Raw genomic sequence first — 10,769 nt, 5'->3', positions numbered from 1 at the left:
CATTACCATCATTTCTTATCTGGACAACCTTCTCTTTGTGGCCAAATCTCACCAGCAGTTGGAAGGTCTGCAGGTGGCTCAGGATTTCCTTCGGAGCCTGGGCTGGCTCATAAACAGGGACAAGTCATTTTTAACTCTCTCCCAGAGAGTGATCTAGCTGATATATAAGATCTCTTCAGTGGAGGAGATAATCTTCCTTCCTCGGGAAAATCTTCTCAAGATATATCAGACGCTGGCAGAGTTGCAATGCAATCTGTCAGTGTCAATAAGGAAGGTTTCAAGGGCAGTGGGTCTCATGATTTCATGTTTCCCGGTGGTCCCGTGGGCAAGACTAAAACAGCGGCCTCTTCAGGCTTATCTTCTGAAGATTTGGAATGGAGACAGGTCTACCTTGGATCTAGCAGTCCAGCTCCTGTCCAGGGTCAAGAGATCCCTCTGGTGGTGGCAGAAGGAAGTCAATCTGGCCAGGGGTCTCAAGTGGAACCAGCCTTCTCCACACATTACAACCGAGCAGTTATGGTTGGGCAGCCCATCTAGTCGATATGTCAGCAAGGGGTTGTGGTCTTGGAAGGAGTCTCAGAGATCCTTGAATCAGAGAGAACTTATAGCAGTCCAAAGGGCATTAGATGCCTTTGGAACTAAGCTATTGGACTGTCACCTACAAATCCGGTCAGACAATATGGCTACAGTGGTGTATATCAACAAGCAGGGGGGCACACAAAGCCCCTCTCTGCAGGAGATCCTGGCAGCATTCTATCCTGGGCCGAGCAAAATCTGCTTTCGGTTTCTGCCATTCATCTGAAAGGGTTACAAAACTCCCTAGTGGACTTCCTAAGTCGGTGGCCAGTCAGTCACAATGAATGGTCTCTCAACCAAGAGGTGTTTTCAAGCATAGCTCTCATGTGGGGAATACTGGAGGCCGATCTTTTTGCTTCCCAGGAGAACAGGAAGATCAGTCAGTTATTTTCCCTAAATACAGTTATGTTCAAAATAATAGCAGTCAGACATCACTAACCGGATCAATCACTGTTTTTGGTAGAAATTATATTTCTACATGGCAAATAATTTCCTAGCAGGTGTAGTAGAGTCATAGAAATCCAACAGACCCAACAGTCATGACATGCATGCTGCTGATTCTGTGTCATTGAATCACTCATTGAAAGGGGCGTGTTCAAAATAATAGCAGTGTGGAGTTCTATTAGTGAGGTCATTCATTCTTTGAAAACCAGGTGGCAATTATTGCCCTTATTTAGGGAAGGAAGGCAGCAAATGTTGTACATGCTGGTTACAGTGCCTTTCTCTCTGAAATTCTGAGGAAAATGGGTCGTTCCAGATATTGTTCAGAAGAACAGCGTACCTTGATTAAAAAGTTGATTGGAGAGGGGAAAACATATAAAGAAGTGCAGAAAATGATCGGCTGCTCAGCTAAAATGATCGCAAATGCTTTAAAATGGCAACCAAAACCTGAAAGACGTGGAAGAAAGCGAAAAACTACCATTGGAATGGATAGAAGAATAGCCAAAATGGCGCGGACTCAGCCAACAATCAGCTCCAGGAAGATGAAAGAAGGTGTCAGGGCTCCCAGGTGTGACCAGAGGTGTGTGACTGACGCAGGGAAACGCAGACTTCAGATATGTGATAAACAATATAATTTATTAACACTAACAATACAAACATAAACGCAGTGCAATACTAAACATAATACAGTGCAAACAAACCAAACCAACCACCCACAGATAACAGTACATACAAGCAAGCGTCGTCAGGCAGGCCGGGTCAATATCAATTGGGCAGGTAGGTACAGGGGGAGCAAGCGGAGATTGGTCGGGGTCACAGGCCAGGTTCAGCAGGTAGCTAGCAGCGTAGTACAGAGGGTCAGGCAGAGGGATGGTCAGGGTCACAAGCCAGGGATCAGAACAGGTAGCAGGCAGCGTAGTACAGAGGGTCAGGCAGAGGGATGGTCAGACAAGCCAGGGATCAGAACAGGTAGCAGAGAATCAGACAGGAACAGAAAGCAGGAACAGGATACAGGGCCCAAGAGAAACACAACACCAAGGCAGAGTCTGCAAGTCTGGCCATCCCTTAAATACCCCAGCATAATCAGTTCCAGGTGTTAGCTGGCTGCAAAGTTGAGTCTCTGATTGCTGGGAGCATCCGCTGGCCAGCCCTGGTACTGCAGATCAAAAGGCAGGTGAGTCCCACCATTGCTGGCTAGTCCATTCCTGACAGAAGGTGTGACGTTCCCTGTGAGGACTGTTACAATTAAAAGATGCCGATGTGAAGCCAAGCTATCTGCAAGAAGTCCCCGCAAAGTCCCACTGTTGGGAAAAAGACGTGTGCTGAAGAGGTTACAATCTGCCAAAGAGCACATTGACCGGCCTAAAGAGAAATGGGGCAACATTTTGTGGACTGATGGAAGTAAGATTGTTCTTTTTGGGTCTAGTGGGCGGAGACAGTTTGTCAGACGACCCCCAAACACTGAATTCAAGCCACAGTACACTGTGAAGACAGTGAAGCATGATGGTGCAAGCATCATGATATGGGGATGTTTCTCATACTACGGTGTTGGGCCTATTTATCGCATACCAGGGATCATGGATCAGTTTGAATCCATCAGAATACTTGAAGAGGTCATGCTGCCTTATGCTGAAGAGGAAATGCCCTTGAAATGGGTGTTCCAACAAGACAACGACCCCAAACACACCAGTAAATGTGCAACATCTTGGTTCCAGACCAACAAGATGGACGTTATGGAGTGGCCAGCCCAATCCCCAGATCTTAATCCAATAGAAAACTTGTGGGGTGACATCAAAAATGCCGTTTCTGAGGCAAAACCAAGAAATAGAGAAGAACTGTGGAATGTGGTCCAATCATCCTGGGCTGGAATACCTGATCACAGGGGCCAGAAGTTGGGTGACTCCATGCAACACAGATGTACAGCAGTTCTCAGAAACAGTGCGACTACAACCAAATATTCATGAAGTCATTCAAAGGAAAGCAAAATCTTCAAACATTTCTCAGTTTATATGGTGAATGTTTGAGTTTGTAAAGAAGAATACAAACACGGCCATTTTTTTGAACCGTCTAATATTCACTTTTCTTCCATTTTTTTAGAGGAACAACACAAATTTGATGTATTTTTCTTCATGTTGTGATTTGGATTAGAATGTGTTGTGTTCCCAATGCATTTGTGTGGATGGAAATAAAAGCTATTAGAAGGATTTTCAGCTTTATTCACTTTTTTCAACACACTGCTATTATTTTGAACACAACTGGATGTGAGAGCAGGCCTTGGGGGTGGATGCCCTGACAAGCACATGGGATTTCAACCTCTCTTACACATTCCCTCCAGTGAGACTGATTCCAGCAATTCTGCAGACGTTTCTGATAGAAAAGACAGATCTCATTCTGATAGCACCATTCTGGCTAAAGAGACCCTGGTTTTCTCTGCTGCAGAGCCTTATCTCAGCTCCCCCATTCCCACTTCCAGAGAGGGAGGATCTGATCTCACAAGGCCCTGTTCTACATCCTCGGATCAGAGCCTTGAAGTTGGCAGCATGGTTTCTGAAGAGCAACTCCTGAAAGCTCAGGGGGTTTTCAGACACCATAATAAAAACTTTGGTAAACTGCTGTAAACCAGTAACCAGAGCTATTTATGTGAAGGTCTGGAAGAAATTCAACTCCTGGTTGTTAAGTAAACGGCAGGGCCTTCCAGACATTCCAGCAGTTTTAGATTTCTTTCAGGAAGGGGCAGATCAGGGGCTCTCGATCAGCATCTTAAAAGTGCAGGCATCGGCCCTCAATTAGGGAGCCCTACCTGACTGTTTTTGAAGACAGGGTTGTGCTCAAAAGAGATCCAGGTTTTCTTCCTAAAGTGTCCTACTCCTTTCATAGGTCTCAGGATATAGTCCTACTGACCTTCTATTCTTCTCCCGGCAGTAGGAAGAAAGATTGAATTCGTTTGATGTGAAAAGAAGCCTTATGGTCTATTTCAGTAGATCCCGAGAATTTAGAAATTCGGATTCCGTTTTTGTGCTTTTTGCAGGAACATGGAAAGGTTCCAGAGCACATAAATCCATCATAGCTAGGTGGATTAGGTTAGATATTATGGAAGCTTATAAATTATTACAGATTCCTCCCCCGTTTGTTAATGCACACTCAACCAGATTCTTATCAGCATCCTGGGCAGAGAGAGCCAATGCTTCGCCAGAGGAGATATGTAAGGCGGCCACCTGGTCCAGGTTCTCTATCTTTGTGAAGCATTATCACCTGCATCTCCTATCAAGGAGAGGATGGAGGCCTGGAGGTCCGCCTTTAAGGCGTTGGGATTACATGTTTAGTGACCCAGAGGGAGGAGCTCTACGTCTTAAGTGGCTGTCCTGGAAGGCTCATAGAAAAGGAGTTACCGGTAAGCCTAACTCTGTTTTTTCCAGCCTTATGGTGTCAGTGGGCATACAGGATTGACTATTGCAGCCAAAAAGGTTTTGAGAGACAGAAGTATCTAGGCCTTTTGTTGTTTCTGCTTTTTTGAAGTCTAGGAATTCTAAATTAGGGAGACTTCCTGCAGATCTTTACAATCATATTTTGTGTTTTGTTGACCTAAGAGGTTTCCTCCTTGTTTTGGTCCGTGTCTTGGTTTCCTTCTTGGGGTGGGGGGTTAATGTGCGCCTGGCCTTGTGTATAATCAAGAGTCAGATTTCAGCCTTGGCAGTCTTTTCTTTCAGTGGCTGATTGCATTACACTTTCTAGTTGCATGCATTGGTACTAGATGTCCTGCATGTTCTTGCAGTCAGCCTGTCATTGTTTCTATGGGATCTCTTTCTGTTAAGGACTGCTAAGGACACTTCCCTTTGGGCACAAGTTTTTGCAGGCTGCTGCATGAGGTTCTTTCCTATTTCTGGTTGTTTTTGGGACCTGTTGGCTTGTTGTCCTCCCCTCATGTTCTAGGTGGGACATCCCTGTTAGTAAGGAATGTAAAAGATGTTCTGTGTCCTGTGATGTGCAACAAAGAAAATGACATTTTTTGGTTTATCTGTAAAATCCATTTCTTGGAGTCCCTCAGGAATCCCAGAGATCCGTCCCCTCCTGTTATGGGCTATGGCTTGCTACAAACCTTTCCTATGTGGGAGATCTGCTCTACAAGGGGACATCCTGTCTATTGTTTGCCAATGTCCGATCACCTGTAGGTGGGCATAACAGTGTTAGGAAGGATTTATAAAGATGCTTCGTGTCCTGTGATGTATTCCAAGAAATGGATTTTACAGATCATTGATGCCATTTGTTACTAAGAGACAGGAATTGTTCATTGCTGAAGGAGCCCCTAGAAACCTTTGAAGGAACCCCTGGCTGAGAAAGGCTGGACTAGGCAGTCATATATTTCTGTCCCCCTTGGTGGGAGTGGAGGTGACCCCTCTATAAGGATGTACAGTCCATACACACCCAGCACAAGGCCGGGGTCACACTACCAGATGGTTCTCGGTGATGCAGAGTCAAGGTCCAATCTTTTCCCAGAGATTGTGTGACTTCATCTACTGGCGTCCATCTTGGGTTTCTTCAGAGCATGGTGGGAGTCTTTTATGCCTTCAGGTCTCTGAGGTCCATCCCCCAGAGGGGTGTGGCTGAGTACATATAAGCCTGTGATCCGCACATGCTCTTTGCACTTGTGTCGCTACTGCTCTGTGTATACTCTCGTGACTCTTCTGGAATCTGACTCGGCTTGTGACTAGACCATTCTCTGTGTTTTCCTTTGATCTGACCTTCCGTTGCTGAACCCAGCCCGTGACCTGTGATTCTTGTCTACTGTTCTGTACCATTTTGTCCCGTTGTTGTCGACCCGGCCTGCCTGACTACGCTATTGTTATTCCTACCAGCTACACACCATTGGCGGCGGCCATTACCGCAGCCGGGGTGTCTCAGGGGCCGCGACCTGGTTTCTGGCTGCGTCCATCCCCACCATCAGGGGCCCTGGTGAAGGGCAGCCTGGGACTTAGACTCTGCGCCCTGAGGGACTTCGGTCTGTTGGTGGTGGTTGTCATCAGTCAGTGCGTTTCCCTGCCACTAGGCCTACCTGTCTATTCCACAGCCCTTCCCTGACATGCAGTTCCTCTGAGCTCCACAAGGTGGTGATCTCACCTCTACCAAGACAGGAAGTCTCTATGGAATACAAGCAGGAAGTGATGTTGGATACAGACAGGAAGTGATGTCAGGTACAGACAGGAAGTAGAGAGGAGACATTGCTGGAAGTGGCAGCAGAGGAGGTAATAAGATGTTATGTTCTATTTACACCCAGTAACCACCCCCCCCCCCCGGAATATCTGTTCTCTTCCTTGATAGTCATGTCCGTCCTCTTCCTCCATAGTCATGTCCGTCCTCTTCCTCCATAGTCATGTCTGTCCTCTTCCTCCATAGTCACTGTGACATCTTTTATCTCCAGCAGATGATGATACACACATATATAGTGTGGGAACCCAGATTAACCCCTTCAGGGGCAGAACATTCCCCCACTTCCGGGGCCGGAACATTCTCCTCATTGTGGAGAGGTGTCACCTTCTCACCTCATCAGTCTGTACTAGCAGATTTTATGACTTTAGTTAGAGGCGGGGGATGGGGGGATATTTAGGGGGATTGGAATATCTGTGTCTTTGTTTCATAAGATTCAAATAGGAAGAAAGAGAGAAAAATGTCATTTGTAGTAAATGTCCTGAACACAATGGACACGTCCTCCACTCACTCTGATGGGAATACATTACACCTTGTTTTCTCCCATCTTTGCACTCCGTACAACCTCACAAACACCCCCTTTCCTTTCTCTGATCACAATCTCATCACCTTCACAGTCTCCTCGTCTTCAAACACCTATCCCTTCAAGCAGCCAACAATTACCCGCAGAAACCTTCACAACTTGAACCCGGCTCCTTTCCACTCTGCAACTGACCTCCTCTATGACAGAATCTCTCCCCTGTCCTGCCCTGACCTGGCCACTGCTGTCTATAACAGTTCACTGTCATCCACATTAGACTCACTTGTTCCTCTAACAACAGGAAGCATCCGGCCCCGACCATTACATCCGTGGCAGACTGACCACACCGGACATCTTAAACAACATAGTCATGCGCTGGAGTGATTGTGGCATAAAACCAAATCCCAGCAAGCATTCACCCGATGTAAATCTGCTTTCTTCACATACAATTCCTCCCTCCATGCTGCCAAACAAGACGACTTTGTCACTCTCATTAATACCTTGTCATCCAGTCCTCATTGTCTCTTCTCTACTTTTAACTCTCTACTTTCTCCACCTCCACCCAGCACCTCACTCACTGCTCATGAGATTACAAATCATTTCAAAAACAAGATTGATGCAATTCGTAGGGACATCTCCACTGCACAGACATCCATTCCACTTAGCATTCCTTATACTAAACCTCCCTCAACACTTTCCTCTTCTGACCTCGCTACTACCGAAGAGGTCACTAAGGTTTTCTCAGAAGCCCGTCTCACTACCTGCCCCCTGGATCCTGTCCCCTCACAACTACTACAGTCACCCTCTTCTTCCATCCTATGCTCCCTCACTCACATCTTCAATCTTTCCCTCTCTAAAGGTGGCTTCCCCTCCAATCTAAAGCATGTGCATATCCACTCCCATATCCACTCTCATCCACTGTACATCTGTACCGGGTGGGACACGCCAGGTATAGATGTACAGAAACCTCACAGAGCACCCCCCACAGCTCCTCCTCCCAATGTCCTTCCAACCAGAGTCAGAGAATCCTATGACATCACACTGACCTCACAGCTCCTCCTCCCAATGTCCCTCCATCCAGAGTCAGAGAATCCTATGACATCACACTGACCTCACAGCTCCTCCTCCCAATGTCCTTTCAACCAGAGTCAGTATCCTATGACATCACACTGATCTCAGCTCCTCCTCCCAATGTCCCTCCATCCAGATTCAGAGAACCCTATGACATCACACTGATCTCACAGCTTCTACTCCTTCCAATATCCCTCCATCCAGAGTCAGAGTATACTATGACATCACACTGACCTCACAGTTCCTCCTCCCAATGTCCCTCCATCCAGAGTCAGAGGATCTTATGACATCACACTGACCTCACAGCTCCTTCTCCCAATGTCCCTCCATCCAGCTCTTTTTTCTCTTTTCAGTGCTCTTAGGATGTGGGCGGACCCTTTACATCCTCACAACCAAAGCAGAACTGTTGATCCTTCATTTTATGTAATGATGTCAGAATTCCTTATACCTCAGCCTGAAGTGGAGCTTTACTAAAACATAGACCTGAATGGAGAGGTGAGGAGGATTCTGGGAATATCATTTGATGTGACTATTTGTGTTCAGATGTAGAGTTTTCCTCCTGTGAAGTCTGGAGATCATATGACATCACATTGCCTCCACCTCCCTCCCTGATAGAAGAGAGAAAGAAGAAGAAGATTCTAGAAGTCACCAGAGAGATCACTGAGCTGCTGACAGGAGAGGTGAGCGGTGCCGGGAATTCTGGGACATTCTCCAGTAACAGACAAGGGATGTGTCTGGATGGTGACTGTATCATTGTGTGTGTCAGGTTCCTATAAGGTGTCAGGGTGTCACTGTCTATTTCTCCATGGAGGAGTGGGAGTATTTAGAAGGACACAAGGATCTCTACAAGGACGTCATGATGGACAATCAGCCGCCCCTCACATCACCGGGTAAGAGGAGACTTTATTGTAAAGGAGAGAGCAGTATGGAGGATCCACCTAGATCCCCCATCATCTGATAAACACATAGAAACAATGGATTCAGTCAGTGTGTGTGTTTCCTACAGATGGATCCAGTCATGGGAACCCACCAGAGAGATGTCCCCGTCCTCTGTATTCCCGGGATTCCACACAGGAAGGTCACACCATCCCTCACCATCATCAGGTAGATGAGGACAATTATTGGTAGTTGTGATTTATACACAGCATGTTTGTTACAATGAATGTTTTATTATATCTTTCAGAGTGGAATCCTCGGGGATGAGAATATTGATGTTAAAGAAGAGTATAAAGAGGAGGGTGAGGAGTATGGAGTGATGGAGGAGTTTTCAGAAGGACACAAGGATATGATGGAGCCACCTAATACCAGGAACCCACCAGAGAGATGTCCCCGTCCTCTGTATTCCTGGGATTCCACACAGGAAGGTCACACCATCCCTCACTATCATCAGGTAGATGAGGAACAATCACTGATAGTATGATTAGGATCTGTACATTAGAAAACAATTTAAAAAGCGAGCGCTATCCAGTCAGCAGCTAAGCACTCAAGGTAACCAACATAAACCTTACAATAGAATAAATAATTATATTATTATAAAAAAAAAAAATTTTAGAACAAAAAATGGACATCAGAAGGATTTGGCAAAAGATCCGATGAGTAACGAATGTACTAAGACTGAAATCTCATATGATATGAATATAACAGTATTGTAAGAATAATACACAAGAATTAAAATATTTATGCTAAAAGCACACATTAAAAAATGTTCAAATGAAATTAACTATTATCGATAAAACAATTAACATCTAACTCAATATTGAGTCCTGCCGGGTGCAGGGTACCTAACTCGTAAATTTGTTTGGTCTCCAGTTGGGATACTGCCCGAGTCTTATATGTCCCTCTCCAGTGCGGGATGATAGTATCTATCCCTATAAACATAAGTGAGGAGGGATCTCTCTTCTGATATCACCTATAATGTAAGGAGAGGGAATGCTCCTTATATCCTTTTTTAATTTTATAAATGTGCTCCTGCAGACGGTCCCTCAACCTTCTCGTGGTACGACCCACATACTGTTTGCAGCATTCTAATAGATAGACTACATATTTCCTATTACAGCCGATGAATTTGTCTATATTATATGTCTTATTAGTTTGATTAGAAAGATATCTGGTTATTATTTTCTTTCTAGTATCATTAGGATCTGTAAATTATCTGCATTGTTACCATTGATGGCATTTTTATTATATATTCAGAGTGGAAACCTGAGAGATCCTAAAGTTGAGGTTAAAGAAGAGATAAAAGAGGAGGAGGATGAGGATGGGGTGATGGAGGAGTCAGAGCTTCTAAAAGAACACAAAGATCTGTACCAGGACACCATGGTGGAGTCATCCAGCTACAGGAACCCACCAGAGAGATGTCCCCGTCCTCTGTATTCCCGGGATTCCACACAGGAAGGTCACACCATCCCTCACCATCATCAGGTAGATGATGACAATTATTGGTAGCTGTGATTTATACACAGCATGTTTGTTACAATGAATGTTTTATTATATCTTTCAGAGTGGAATCCTCGGGGATGATAATATTGATGTTAAAGAAGAGTATAAAGAGGAGGATGAGGAGTATGGAGTGATGGAGGAGTTTTCAGAAGGACACAAGGATATGATGGAGCCACCTAATACCAGGAACCCACCAGAGAGATGTCCCCGTCCTCTGTATTCCCGGGATTCCACACAGGAAGGTCACACCATCCCTCACCATTACAAGGTTGGTGGGATGGAGCATCTAGAACATGAACTTGTGGAGACAAAGTGTGGATTTTGTGTGTGATGTCACAATCATAAATCTTATATTTTACAGAAGATATTTCCTCTCATTTCCTTGATTTAGAGTGGAGATCCAATCGATATAGAATTTGAGGGTAAAGCAGAAGAAGAAGAGGCGTATGTGAGGGATGATCAGCAGTCTATGGAGGAGGATGGAATAACGGGGACATTTATAGAGGAGGACACTCCTACA

The 10,769-nt window shown here is 45.3% G+C and overlaps 1 protein-coding gene across 1 annotated transcript; it reads left to right on the top strand.

The window, feature by feature from the left end:
- Positions 1 to 246: 246 nt before the first annotated feature.
- LOC149441213 (uncharacterized) lies at positions 247 to 10,255 on the top strand. Its single transcript, XM_089657601.1, has 3 exons — positions 247 to 519; positions 8,994 to 9,200; positions 10,004 to 10,255. Exons 1-3 carry the CDS (start codon positions 247 to 249, stop codon positions 10,253 to 10,255), a joined length of 732 nt encoding a protein of 243 aa, XP_089513727.1.
- The last annotated feature ends 514 nt before the right edge of the window (positions 10,256 to 10,769 follow it).

This window comes from Staurois parvus, unplaced genomic scaffold, assembly GCF_062004578.1.
Source record: "Staurois parvus isolate SC_StPar_1 unplaced genomic scaffold, SC_StPar_1.0 ptg001011l, whole genome shotgun sequence".
NCBI classification, from domain to species: domain Eukaryota; kingdom Metazoa; phylum Chordata; class Amphibia; order Anura; family Ranidae; genus Staurois; species Staurois parvus.
Note: the sequence above shows the minus strand (reverse complement) of the source record. Positions and strands in the feature narration are given on the sequence as shown.

Coding starts and splice junctions, on each gene's coding strand:
- LOC149441213 (XM_089657601.1), top strand. CDS start 247: ATGCAATCTGTCAGTGTCAATAAGGAAGGTTTCAAGGGCAGTGGGTCT. Junction 520..8,993: donor ATTACAACCGAGCAGTTATG/GTTGGGCAGCCC, acceptor TATATCTTTCAG/AGTGGAATCCTCGGGGATGA. Junction 9,201..10,003: donor CCATCCCTCACTATCATCAG/GTAGATGAGGAA, acceptor TTATATATTCAG/AGTGGAAACCTGAGAGATCC.